At 46.4% G+C, this 14,552-nt stretch overlaps 1 protein-coding gene across 1 annotated transcript in view; it reads left to right on the top strand.

The window, feature by feature from the left end:
- The window catches only part of SART3 (spliceosome associated factor 3, U4/U6 recycling protein), a 484,862-nt gene that overhangs the window by 263,662 nt on the left and 206,648 nt on the right, over positions 1-14,552 (top strand). The window contains exon 14 of the mRNA XM_085635725.1: positions 10,618-10,694. Within this exon, the coding sequence (XP_085491851.1) occupies positions 10,618-10,694 (77 nt within the window). The remainder of the gene's footprint in view (positions 1-10,617; positions 10,695-14,552) is intronic.

The following is a 14,552-nucleotide window of genomic DNA, read 5'->3' as shown; positions in this document are numbered from 1 at the left end:
GCCACTGGTGCATGCGTTCCACAAGGTTTTCTGGAGATGTGGAAGCCTCTCGATCATGAATATGCCCTTTGGTAGCTCATGTCTTTTTGGTTAAAATGCTGATTCCGCTGATAAGTGATTTAAGGACAGTAGGGTTTTCTCATGGATATGCCCTTTGATAGCTCATATCTTTTGGCAAAATCGTTGATTCTGCCCTGGAGCATTTTAAGGATAGGAGGACCATGGTACTCACCCTGGGACTGTTGACTCCCGCCAAGCAGTTCGCGCTTCAGTTTAGGAAATTCTGGGGCTACTCCAGGGGGCTGGCGTAGAGACGGCGGTAATCGCCGCAACTACTGGCAGCAATAACCTCAGTTCTTTCAAGGACGGGAAATCAGGCAGGCATCATGCAAGCCAGCAGGGGCATCAGCCCTCCCAGTCCACTTCCCCTGCAGCAATAGCCCATATGCTGTTTCAGTCTGCCCTTAACGGCACACAATTATCCTACATGGTGTTGGATCCAGTATCTTGTTCATGATGGCGATTTATCATGTTACAACAAATGTTTTTTTTTTTCTTTCATTAAGCATAGTTATAATCTACCTTTTCTGTTTGCTCTACACATCTTCACCCAACATTTAGTAGACTTTCTGAGGAGCATCTCTCATCTATGCCACAGGCGGTGCAAGTGTTGCTCTCCAAAAGTGGTATAGAGAGGGTTCCAGACTCTGCAAGAGGATAGGGTTAGTACTATTGCCTGTGCTGAAAAAGGATGGCGGTCTTTGGCCTATATATGCAACATTCGACCCCTGAATGCCTTCCAGCAGAAAAACAAATCAAATTGCGTACTTGGGCAGAGATCTTGGCCGCTCTAGACCTGAGAAACTGGATGGGGTCCTTGAACATGCAGGACGTGTATTTTCATATACCCGTTTTGCAGTCCAACAGACATTACCTACGGTTCAACATCGACCAGGAGCATTTCCATTTTGCAGTACTCCCTTTGGCCTCACCGGTGCCCCTCGGCTGCTCACAAGGGATGGTAGTGGACATGGCATACCTTCAGAGGTAGGGTATACTAGTTTTCTCTTACCTAAATAACTGACTTGGGAAGATAGAGTTGCCACAGTCAGTCATAAACCACTGACATAACCACTTCCAGATGAAGGCAAAGTTGTCAACCTCGTTATGTTCACAGTCAACAAGTCGAAGTAGCAAAGGACTCCTTCACAGGTTCTGAGTCGTCTTGGCTTCTTAGTCTCCTGCATCCACTTGGTGGACTATGCCTGATGCAGGGTCTGCAATGGAAATTGCAGTTTCAATGGGCACAGCTCTAAAGAAATACTATGAATGCCATCCAGATTTCAGAAGAGAGAGCTCATGATCTGCAGTGGTGGCTGCTCACTCGCAGTTGGTCCAGCAACAGGCCTTTGTCCCGTCCAGAGATGACTGATGTGTCACTGCTGGGGTGGGGTGCTCATCTGGGGGAGAAGGTAATCAAAGGACTCTGATCTCTGGTGGGAGCTCGGCTCACATCATTCTGCCATTAATCAGGAGTTAAAGGCCCTCCTGCCCATCAATGGGAGGGTGTTGCAGGTTCTCAAAGGCAGAACCACTGCCGTGCAGTATTGCAACAAGCAGGGCGGAATAGGGTTCTGGGTCCTGTGCCAGGAAGTTCTTACCCTCTGGAGTTGGCATTTCACTGGTCTCAGTATCCTTGAAGCTCAGCCGACTGCATCTGGCAGATCACAAAGTGAGTCTACATCCCTAGATGGCACTGGGCCTCTTCCAATAGTGAGAGAAAGCAGGGTCTTTCAGAGGGTACTGTTAAAGGTTATTTGATGGCCCTTTCTACAATTGGCAGACCAACCGTCCTTACTTATATCATGAAATATTTAAACAAGGATAGTTGGTAATGCCATTTATTAAACATTTGACACACGTTTTTTCCCACAACATCTGTAATGCCACAGTGGGGACCTTAACTTGGTCTTGACATTTCTCATGTGTATGCCCTTCAAGTCCATGCACTGGTGTTTGCTCCGTCTTTTGACCCTAAAGACTGTGTACCTCATTACAATCACTTCGGCTCACCTCATGAGTGAACTTCAGGCACTGTTGATTCAACTGCCCTAGACTACCCTTTTTCCAGCCAAAATGGTGCTGTGGACATGGCTAAAGAGGTTTCTCCCTTCCGCGTTGGGCAATGGATCTCGTTGCCAGCCTTCTTCGCCCCTTCTCACCCCTCGAGAGTGGAGGCAAGGGTTCATTGGCTGAACCCCAAATGGATTTTAAGGTTTTACATTGATCTTACCAAGAAACACCATGTGAATGGTCAGTTTTCGGTGGGGTGCAGAAGAGAACCCTGTAGTTGTAGTAGTAGTAGTAGTAGTAGGTGTTATTTCTAAAGCGCATCTATCACGCCACGGGAGTATCTTGGCGCTGTGCAGAGATAGATGGGAGGCACAGGAGAGGTGCAGCTATCACAATAGCTGAAGAGTTAGATAAGGGAGAGGCAGAGCGAGTCCAAAGCTCCAAAAATCAGGTTTTCCTGAAACCGGATTCTGATTGGATAAGACAGGGATGGCAGAGGAGTGTATTCCATGTTTTTACTCCCAGCACGGTTACTGATCTCCCACCTTTAGTTTTGTATCTGAACAGTGTGGTTTTTAGAAGATTGGCTGGGGAGGATCTAAGAGGGGGTGTAGAGACATAGAGTGTGAATCTAGATGTTAGGTATTTGTGTCCTTAAGGCCTGAAAGCTCTAAAAGTGATGACAAGTATCTTGAATAGTACTCTTTTATGAATAGGTAGCCAATACAGTAGTTTTAAAGCTGCGGAAGTTGAGGAGCGGCCAGGCAGTTTCAGCACCAGGCGGGCTGCTGCATGTTGAACAGTCTGGAGCTTCTTGAAGATTATCTTGTTCGCACCCGCGTAAGGGCTATTGCAGTAGTCCAATCTGGAGGTGATAAGGGCTGCTGTAACAGTTTTCCTTGATGTTATTCGAAGAAGATCAAAAAACTTCTTCAGATATTTAATCAGCTGAAAACATTTCCCAGCCACTAATAATGCTTGTGGGTGGAAAGATAGAGTTGAGTCAAATTTTACCCCAAGATTGTTAACTACCTCCACTGTGTTGGGTGGGGGTATTGGCCGATTTACCTGCGACTGGGGGTGAAATTATTAGCTTTGCCTAGGAGCATAATTTCTGTTTTTTGTGTATTACACTTCAGGTGGTTCAGCTTCATCCAATGTATAACCTCCATTAGACAATGTTGGAGGTTCTCTTCCGCATTGCCAGGATGTTTGTCTAAGGCTAAAATCAGCTGTGTATTGTTAGCATATGAGGTGGTTTAGATGTTGAATGATATCATCAATTCTATGAGATTTGCCATATAGACGTTAAACAACACTGGACTTAACAGGGGTTTGACTGCTGACTGATAGTGACAGAGTGTGATTATTTGTTGACGGCCTGTCAAAAACGATTTAAGCCAGTCCAGAGCCAAATGGGAAATGCCGTGATGCTTTAAGACGATGTAACAGGATTTCATGAGAAATAGTGTCGAGAGTGGCTGACATATCTAACAGAATCAGTACTGCATTTTTTCCTTCATCAAGAGCAAATTTGAGGGTCTCCAAAGTGTGTATGAGTGCCGATTCTGTAGAGTATAGTGGCTTAAACCCTGGTTGAGTCAGGGACAACATGTTAGAGACTTCTAAGAAGGTAATTCATTGACTATTGACCAGTTTTTCCGTAATTTTACTGAGACAGGGTGATGAGGAGATGGGACGGAGGTTAGAAAGAGTGGTGGGGTCCGATGCTTTTTCTGGAAGGGCTTAACCGCCGCAATTTTCCTAACAGGGGGTACCTCTGCTAGTGCAAGTGATGAATTAATTATACTGTTGATGAATGGGTTTACCATGTCAATGATGGCATGAAGTGTCCTGTGAAGGTGGATAGTCCTCTGCACCAAGCTCTGTAATGCACTGGCCAAGAAGTAGCTCTTTGGACATCTGAGAGCTCATGCGACCAGCACCAAGGCTGCTATTACTGTGTGGGCGTCGGTGCATACGTTCACAAAGCACTACTGCCTTGACGACTAGGTCCCCCGGAAGGACATTTTGCCTGTATGTTGGTGCAGGATTTTTTGTTCCGAGTCCACTTCACAGAATCTACACCTTGTGGATTTACTGCTTTGGTTTCTATTCTCTGATGAGGAATCCGCAATTAGAAGTATCTATCAGAAGACCAGGTTACTTACCTTTGTTAACATTCTTTCTGGTGGATACTCAATCTAACCACTGATTCAATGGCCTTCCACCTCCTGGAGTGTCCTCTCTCTTGAACATATTAATAGGTCCCAAGTTAGAATTTAGCAACTACGCCCTACAATTGTTTCACTCTCCGCTTGTAAGGGTGTGTAAAGAGTCTTGCAAAAAAACACATCAGCGAGGGGTGGTACTTGTATGCTTGTCTACTTGTTACTTCTGAACGGTTGCCGAGCCAGCATGGAGCCACATTGCGCCATGTAGTGACATACAGGAGGGGAATAATCTGTGACTTGATAAAGTTTCCACCAGAAAGAGCATTACTAAAGGTAAGTAAATTGTTCTGATAAGTAAATAGAAATTGCACTTCCTGGGTGGTATTCAAAGGGCGTGAGAAGGTCTTCTGAAGGATGACACAATGGATCTGTCCTCTACTTAAAATTGCATTGTTAGACCTGTCAGCCCTAGGGTGGTCTTACCCCGTTTTTTTTTCCCTTTTCGCCTCATTTTTGCCATCATCTTTTTGTTGGACCTAGGCCTCTGGGCGCCTTATCACTGCCAAACAGCGCTGGGGTGCAGGTGCTCTCCCCAAATAATATGGCTGCCACAGGCCCCTGCTACTGCGGAGTGGCCATTGTACATACACGCACCAGTAGTTGGGATCAGGCTGGGACATACTGTTACTGTATCCTTGCCGTCCCGCCTTTTTATCACATAGACAGACATGGTCGAAGCCCCTGGAACCTTCCAGCCCAGGGATGAGTTATACTTTGCCGTCTTTCAGGAGGGTAATCTGACCTAGGGGTATAAGAGGAAAGGAGGGAAACCTAACTAGTCAGTTGGGGCACCACTGAACCTGGGGGAACCTCTGCCGGAGTATAGGCTGTTGGGCCTAGGGGGGAACCTACACTACTGAGTCTGATTGAGCTTAGGCCCTGCTGTACCCAAGATAGCTGAAGGGCTCTGCCAGCCTGCCAACCTTGCCCAGTGAGGGGGAAACCCAGGAGACCAACTCCAGTGTGCCGCAGGGAACCATCCTGACTCTTGTGCCTGCCAACTCCACCCCCTACCCTTTCCCCCAAGATACTGCAACCAAAGAAACCGCAACCAAGATGTCCCTACCACCTGCGCTGGGACTGAAGCGCTGAGGACCCTGTGAGCGCTGCTGCTACGGGGGGATCACCAGGTAAAGCGCCGTGCTTCTAAGCGTTGGGCTTCCATAGCCTGCGTCCTGCTACAAGCACTGTGCTCCCCTAGCGCTGCACTACCCGAATTGGCTGCCCACGCGGCTGCTGGCCTGAAGGAACTGCCTACCCTGCTGAGCACTGTGCAGGGCGCTCCTGCTGTGTCCCAGAATCACCGCCGCAGCCCCTGCGCTTGGAAGTGTGTAAGCACTGTCCATAAATCACCGCCGCGGCCCCCGCGCTAAGAAATAACGAAGCGCTCTGCCCAGGATCACCGCCGCGGCCTCTGTGCCCTGTACTGAGAAGCGCTGTGTGCGAAACTCACCGCCACGAACTCGGGGTCGCTGAAAAAAGAAGTGCTGTGCCGCGATCACCGCTGCATCCCGGGCGCCGCTAAGCCAGGAGAAGCTGAGGCCCAAATCACCGCCGCAGCCCAGGCGCCGCGTAAATCAAAGCTGCAGTGATTGAATCCAGGCCGTGCTAGGCCTGCTGCGTGGAAAGGAGGCGTTAACCAGCAACCAGGGCGCCGGCCGTGTCATCGGCAGCGCCCCCCTTCAGGCCACGCTGTGATTGGCTCCCGGGTCTCGAGGCCTACGGAGGCCCGGAGTCTGCTGCCGGCCGCATCTGCGAAGATCTGCAAGGCTCCGGGTGGATCGAGGAGTGTCTTTTCCCCCCCCCCCCTCTTCAAGGGAGCCCGTAACTTTTCCAGCTTTAGCAGCGTGCCGATCCGCCTCCCCTGGCCGAAACCCCACATGCAGAGAGGAGTGGGCTGACCGGGGAGGAGGTGTCCGGCGATATTTGTGGCTGCAACTTCCCCCGCAAAGACCAAGTGGGGAAACCAGGGGACGGCGCCCCCTTTCAACTTCGCGCTGAGTGTGACTGAGGGGGGGGGCAGATGCCTAAAGTGTGCTTCCTCTGACAGCTCCCTCTCTGAGTGTAGAAGGCCAGAGAAAGATCTGGCCTGATCACCGATTGCATCCCCATTAAGAGTTAATCTTTGTGCTGCATAGCGGGGGGGGGGGGGCTGTGTGACCTGCCCTACCCTGGAAGTATTGCCAAAAGTGAGTTCATGCATACCAAGTGTTATTGATGATGAATGCCCACACAAGGGATGGTACACTATTGAAAGTACCTTAAGAAATGTGCTCATGTTTGCAAACCTGCATGAAGCTCTTTGTTGAATTGAATGTACCTGAATGCATTGAACTCTGTGTTTAACCTGCACTGCATTACCTACAGTGATACTTGCAGTGAGAAGGTCATTACTCCTGCCTTTTTACCTGCAGTAAATTCTGCTGTTTGAATGTACTTGAAGGAATTTACTCATGTTTTGAAGTGAAGTGAATTTACTGTTGCTCTGAGATTATCTGCCCTATCGACTGCTCTGACTTGAATTAAATAAAGAGTCTTGTTTTATAAAACAGGCTGGTGTGGTGTTTCTTCATTGCGTGCGCATTACTGAGTCAGTGCGAGTGTGAGCTGCACAACTGCTTAACACATTGCTTTTGGGTGCCTTCCTGCCTCGCGCCAAGCTACCGTGTCGGAATCGGTGACCCCGGTTCTAACATGCATTAATGCTAAATAATGTCATAACAGCAGTAAAGACTACTAAATTCAGTATTTTCAGGTTGTTCTGTAGGTTACAAGTTGTCTTATCAAGATTGTGTGCCTTTTCATGAAGAAAAAAGTAGCCTGCAAAAAGTGCTATTTATGTTTCCACTTTTGTGATCTCACAGGTACACTCTCTTTCCAAAGACTAGCAGTCCCCCTGCAAAGGGTTGATTTTCTTCAGCAACTGACTTTAGAACTGATCTTTTATATTAATTTAAAAATTTTACTATTTTAAAGGAACTGAATTGCAGTTAAAAAATATATGTTCTGTGTGAGAAAGGGCCTCTTTTGATATGGTTAGCCCCCTCTTTTTGCCTGGATAATGATGTGGTTTCAATTGAAAGTGCACAGGGTTCCTGCCAACCTGGTACCCTGTGCCAGAGCTCCTTCCCTAAAAACAGTATCACGAAGGTCAATTTCAGACCCCTGCAAGCCCCTAGTAATTGGTACCATGGTACCTAGGGCACTGGGACTGAAGAGGGTCCCCTAGGGACCCCTCACTAAGGCCATGCAAACTGCCACTGCAGCCTGCATGCTTTGGTGCAGTGAAAAACATGGCAGACTGCCTGTGTGCCATGCAAAGCAGAACTGCCTAAGGTATTGGTAAGTCACCCCTCCAGCAGGCCTTACAAGCCCTAAGGTTAGAGTGTACTATATCTCCGGTGTGGGCATATCTGCATGAGTAGATATGCCCATACAATATTTAAATCTATTCTTAATATTGTAAGTGAAGCCATAGAGAGTACATGGGCTGGAAACTTGACCATGATGGTTTTACTGAACCCAGGAGTGTTTGGTACCAACCAACTCCTCTCAATAAACCCACATTGATACCAGTGCGGGATTTATTGAAACATATACCCAGAGGGCACCTCAGTGGTGCCCCCTGAAAAACTACCAACCCTGGTGTGGTCTCTGACTGACTTAGGGCAGCCTGCCACCAGAAAACATGTTTCGGACCCCTGGGGTGATAGCCCCTGCTCTGTAAGGCCAGATACAAAGAAGCCCATCCTGGGCAGAAGTGTCACACCTCTACGCCAGGATGAGCACAGGGCTCGAAAGCAAAGCTTTAAAGGCCTTGCCACCTCTGTAATGCGACCCCCAGCCTCTGCTGCTAGCAGAAGATGGCACCCCCGGTTCAAACCCCCACTTTTGGCAGGAGAACCATCAGGAAATCTTAGTGAGAAAAGAAGCTCTGCCCCCCTTCGCCAACACCACCCCTCAGGTGCTGGAGGTAAAGCATATTTTACAGTGCCCACCATCTTAAGATGGTGGAACTTATCCAATCAGGGCTAGGGCTGTTGCCCCCCATCCCACAGGAGCGTGGCATAATAGTGGATGTAGACACCCCAGGTAAGGAACCCGTTGGTCCCTACCTGTCACTCCAGTGTAACCTCTCTAAATCTAGTATTTAGGTGGCACCCCCAGACCCCGTAATAAGATTCCTGATGACCTAAGAAGAGCCGTACGCTACAGCGTCGCACCAACAGAGAAGACTACAGACACCAACTGACTTGGCCCCAGCCCTACCAGCCTGTCTGCAGACCTCGACGATCCTGCGCCAAAAGATGGCCCGTCCTGCAGCCCAGCAACCTTCAAAGCCTTGGGAGGGCTGCCTGCCTTCGACAAAGACCAAGCTGTCCTGTGTCGTGGAATACGTGTGCAACAGGCATTGGATTTGACCCCATTCCCGGTATATTGCACATATGAAAAACGGAAGCAACTTTTTTCGTCTTGCTTTAATCCATTTTTTTTCCACCAGTGAAAAGTTTCTCTACTATTTCCCTGGTGACATTTGAGAAAAGATGTGTGCACGTGATTCATTCACAGCAACTTTGTCCTCCTGTGGAGACTTTTTTTTAGGTCTCGCTTGACGTTAGGGAGGGCTTCTTGAAATAAATACGATTTCAAAACCTTGGTTTCTGCTCCGCGTGTATTTTCCATTGTTGTGCGTCATTTTGCGTCACCAATTATGTAAAACCGGGTGTCATTATTGTCCCATATGCTTCAGATTCAGTCGATTAGGGTCCTGGGGAGGTGTGCCCCGGAGGTTTCACCAGCCGCCATCTTTTAAATGCTGGTTGAAGGTGCCTGCCCAGAGTGTCGGCCCACGTGTCAGGAGCCACAGTGGCCTCTCGCATACAGCCTGCAAACGAAGCATTCAAAATGCAATAGGTCTCGCCTTTAATTAAGTTAAAGCCATTTGCTTTGCTAATGGTATTGTATTCTAGATTTGCATTATTTAGTGTATATTTGTGATATGTGCATATATTTGCTCTTCCCTCGCCCCTTTAGTCTGCCTAGCCTGTGGCAGAACTTTAACAAGCATTTGCAATGCAATAGGTCTCTCCTTTGCATAAGTTTGAGCTATTGGCATTGTAAATGACAATGCCTTTTATTTATGTGTTTTGAAAACCTCCATGTGGTGCGTAAACATGCACTTTGTACTTATAGTCGTTGCTTACGAGAAGCAAGGCTGGCACTAACTGCGCCTCTTTTACTGCCAGCCTTGCTTCTCATAAGCAAAGACTATAAGTGCAAAGTGTGTGTTTACGCACCGCTTACAGGTTTTCAAAACACATAAATAAAAGGCATTGTCATTTACAATGCCAATAGCTCAAACTTATGCAAAGGCGAGACCTATTGCATTGCAAATGCTTGTTGAGTTGTGTCATCTATTAATCACTGCCTGAGTCCAAGTGGCACACCGTTCCTGTGAAGGTTACCCAGCACTTCTGAGCAAGAGTACACTGTGGGCTGACCCCTGCCAGACTCCTCCTTGGCACCTGCAGCCTCAACTCAGACTCCCTCTGACCGTGACTTGTCCAGTACGACTTTTCGAATGATTAAGGACATCCCTGCACCCGAAACCCCTTAACCTTGGGCAGCGTGACCAATGGTGTCCCTACGTCACCTAGCATCTCTGCTTACCTCGCAGCTGTTGATTTGCTTTGTCCAGCCTCCTGGCAAGAGCCTACAGCCTTTCATCAAAACCGATCTCCCCCATCGGTTTGCACTGGGCGTCCATCACTTTGTTGGCACTCTGAACCCGGCTGCCCCTGGCCCCCTCAAAGTATTTCTTATGAAAGATGGTCCTACCTTTTTACATATTTCTTAGTCTTAAAATTAATCTATAAAATTGATTTGGATTTCTTTTTTGAGTTGTTTGCCATTTATTAATCTCTTGTGTGTATAACAAATGTCTTACACTCCTCTGTGTTAGGCCTAAGACTTCTCGACACCACTACCACAAATAGAGCACTTTGAACTCTTTGCATGAGATAACCACTTAGTAGTATATCATATAAAGAGTCAACTTTCTACATTCTCGGAATGATGTTTACCTTAAATGTCCTGATTAAAGGTAGTTAAATTAACCTTATGTGGCTGACTTGAATTACTGATGTGTGTGTTTGTTTAGTTATATTGAATATCTCCTCAAGGTTATCCAATTGAAAGAGAACTATACATATTGAAATCAATAAGAGTATAGATAATGACATATTTCAGTTAATCATGGTTACAGGTACTAATATTCTTCAAAATTGCATGCCCATTATTTTTTCTTAAGGTTCCTTGGATGACTGGGATAATGCTGTCCAGAAAACAGAAGCAAGGTTATCCCGTATAAGTGAACAGAGAACAAAGGTAAGGTTTATGTGAAATGCTCATATTTATCTTAAGAACACTCAACAGCTCATATGGTTTGCGAGTTCCAATTAAGTAATCACTAGCCTTTTTTCTGTTTTACTATGACTTCCCAATTCTTCTATGGTTTCTTTTTCTTCTGGTGCATAATAAGGTATGGTGAAAAGCCAGACTAAGCTGTAAATAAGTAATTTAATTTGCAAATATCATGGTTACTGTACAGTTGTAATTATTATAAACCACATGTTTTGACTAGCACTGAACTTCTTTTGAAGTGAAATGGCAAGTAAAAATTGATTAAACCTTTGGTGCTTCAAATATAAGCACAATTATAACTGTCTAGGGCAGTGGCCTTTTTCCAGAGATTCACACAATAACTTGGTTTTACAATTTCATAGATATTGGTATGGCCTAAAGCCAAATCTATATCTTTGAAATTGTTAAATAACGACAAAAGAACATTGCTAAATGCATGCTCAGTGGTTTGTAATCACCAAAATATTTCTGATCTGTTTATTGAATATGACCTAGATTTACTTTGTACTTTGGACACCTAAAAAAGGATGTGTAAGGAAAGTAAATTGCAGGTGCTCTGTAGATTTTTGCGTGGGCAAATTTACAGTTGTAACTTTTTCTAGGAGTACAGTTTCCAACCCTACTTTTGGAAATCTGGAATTTGTGTGCACCAATTCAAGGACATATACCTGCGGGTGAACTTTTGTGACTTTATTCAGAAATTTGGCCTTAATTTATTTTCATGTTGCCCAGATTGGTTTTTCATTGTATTGCATTATTAATCTTTTTAGAAATGTTGGTATACATCAAACACCTTGTACGAAAAGATGCGTCATAGGAATGGTACCTAAAATTGCAGTATTGTTTATCAAAACCTTTTATTTTTATTTTTGCCACTTAATATTTTTTGTGTTCATTTTAGTTGAAAAGCAATCTTGCTTTCAGGCTTCTGTGTTTGCATATTTTCTTGGAGCGTTCTAAGTAGCCTCAAATAGTTCAAACTTTGCAATTGGGTTTACGCTTTATTTTCTTTTGGAACCAATATCAGTAATGAAAGCTGAGCTCACAGCGAAGTGCATGTTCAAGGCATGTGAGCTGTAGATCACATGCTTATGCATAGATCGCCATCTAGTGTTGGGCCCGGATGTTTGAACTTTGTTTTTCTTCAAAGAAGTCTTCCTAGTCACGAGGTAGGTGACTCTTCCTTTTGGTTATAGTGCACATGGTCATCGACTCCATCTTCAGATTGTTTTTTTCCGCCATCGGGTTCGGATGTTACTTGCTGCTCTCCGGTTCAACGTTGATCCTTCGGTTTCTCTCGGTGCGTAGAACACTCACCCTCTACGGTATTGTTTCCAATCGCGTTCTCCATTCTTCGCGTATCGTGTTTGTTGATAAAAACCCTATTTCGATCGCAGAGCTCATGGTAGGCCGTCAGGCCTATCCCCCGGTTCGACTCGCAGTCGATGGAATGAACTCCCTTTCAATTCTGTCCCCGGTGCCACATGAAATACCCGCGCACCGACTCACACGAAGTATGCAACCTCTGTTTGTCACCGAAACACAGTGAACAGGACTGCAATGCATGCCTAGCTTTCCGCTCCAAAAAAACTCTTCGCGACCGTTGGGCTCGACAACGCGACATGCAGAGCCAACACACAGGCTCCATTTCGGACCTCTTCGGACCTGAATCTGATGAAGAAGCGGGCGAGACTATCGGAGCCGAGGAGGAACAGTAACAGATCTCCCTTGCAGACGATGGCTCCGACCATGAGGAAGACATCCCGCATGGACCATGTACTGTAAGTACAGTCCCTACTTTGCCCCGACTCCCAAGTCAACCGCAAAAGAAGGCTCCGGACCAACCTGCGCCCTCGGGCCCAGTGGGCACCGAGACCACGCTTCTGACGCCACGCCTTCTGGCTCGGCACTGAAACCTACCAAAAAGCCATCTGGCATCGTAAAACCCAACGCCAAGTCGGGTACCGAACCGAAGCCTTCGGGGTTGAAGACAAAGCCCGGCTCCAACCATCACCACTTGGCACCGAAAACCACCTCAGATCCTAAAATAACCGCCCGAAGCCCTCGGCGTCGAAACAGGCTGATACACCAAAGTCGCCTAAAAAGCATAGTTTCGGTCATCCACTTGAGAAACCGGACCCAAAACAAAATATTGGTCATACATCCAAAAGCTGGACACATTACCACTAAGGTGACTCTAAAAAGAGGAGCTAATACCGAAGAGGAATATCATATTCCATTGAAGAAGAGAAATATTGGAACAAACCTTTCCCCTCCTCCTCTTCCTCTTTCTCTTCCATCACCACAGTCTCTACCTGTGCCAACTTCACCTGAGCGCTCACCACCACATACACCTGACAATCAGGGTGATGGGTATGAGGATGATGATGATGATCAGCCAGGACCTACAGATGAGTGGGATGACTATAACAGTGACTCGCACACAGACAATGAACCTGACCTATATCCTACCAGGCCCTCTCCACCAGACGACAGTGTAGGATATATAGAATTGCTTGGCAGGGCTGCCAATTACCATGGGTTCCAGCTCCATAAAGAATCCATTGAAGAGGATTTTTGAAACATTAAAAAGCACACAAAAATCAACACATGTTGCGCATGCTGAATGGAATGAATAGGCATGTAGACGAGATATTTAAGGATCCTGTCAGGGCACGTATCCTTACCCTAGGGTGGATTAAAAATGCAAGCCTGCACCATCTGATCCAGTCTACATAAGAGGGCAATTACCCTTAGACTCGTTAGTGGTTTCCAAAGCATGCAAAAGGGTGAACTCCCAAACTACTGGAGACGCTCCACCCCCAGATAAGGAGTCAAAGCTCCTTGATGCTTCAGGGAAAAGGTATCCTCCCAGGCAGCTAACTTCTAGCGCATATCTAATACACAAGCGTTGCTAGCCAGATATGACCGTGCACATTGGGATGAAATGGAACAACATATCCAATTTCTACCCCAAGAACATAAATCTAAAGCATAAAACCTGGTACGTGAGGGACAATTAATTTCAAACAATCAAATAAGGTGCTCCCTAGATGCTGCAGACACAACTGCCAGAGGGATGAACACTAGTGTCCTTCTAAGAAGACACGCCTGGCTATGCATATCAGGGTTCAAACCTGAGGTTCAGACCTCCATATTGAACTCACCTTTTGATACAGAACACCTTTTTGGGCCGATGGTAGATTCTTCACTTGAGAAGATGAAAAATTATACTAAAGTGGCTAAATCTATAGGTGCTCTTCAGTCTACACGGCGCTCTTTCTATCGGGCAGGGTCAAAAAACATTTCTTCGGAAACTGCATCCACCTATAAGGGCGCAATAACCAACCCTCAGGTTCCAAAACTTACTTCATTGGGGTTATAGAGGAAACAACGGCAAAGGTAGGAGTAGAGGTTTGAACATACGTACCTCCCCCTCCAATACAAAGCAGTGACTTGCCCATAGTGCCCCCCGACCACGTAATACCTGTCGGGGGACGACTGTCACAATTCCTACCAAAGTGGCAATCAATAACTGACAAATGGGTTCTACAAATTATCCATTCTGGTTACTGCCTGGAGTTTATTGACACTCCTCCAGACATTCCCCCAAAGTCGCACAAACTTTCACCGGATCACCTACACCTCCTCAAACAGGAGGTGCAGTCTCTACTTCTAAAAGGAGCTGTAGGGCCCGTACCACCACAACATCAAGGGTCGGGCGTGTATACCTTTTACTTCCTGATTCCCAAAAAGGACGGCTCTCTCAGACCAATATTAGATCTCAGAGAACTACATTTTTACATTCAGGCAGACCATTTC

This window comes from Triturus cristatus, chromosome 11, assembly GCF_964204655.1.
Source record: "Triturus cristatus chromosome 11, aTriCri1.1, whole genome shotgun sequence".
Classification (NCBI taxonomy): domain Eukaryota; kingdom Metazoa; phylum Chordata; class Amphibia; order Caudata; family Salamandridae; genus Triturus; species Triturus cristatus.
The sequence above is the reverse complement of the archived record's forward strand: the minus strand, read 5'-3'. Positions and strand labels throughout refer to the sequence as shown.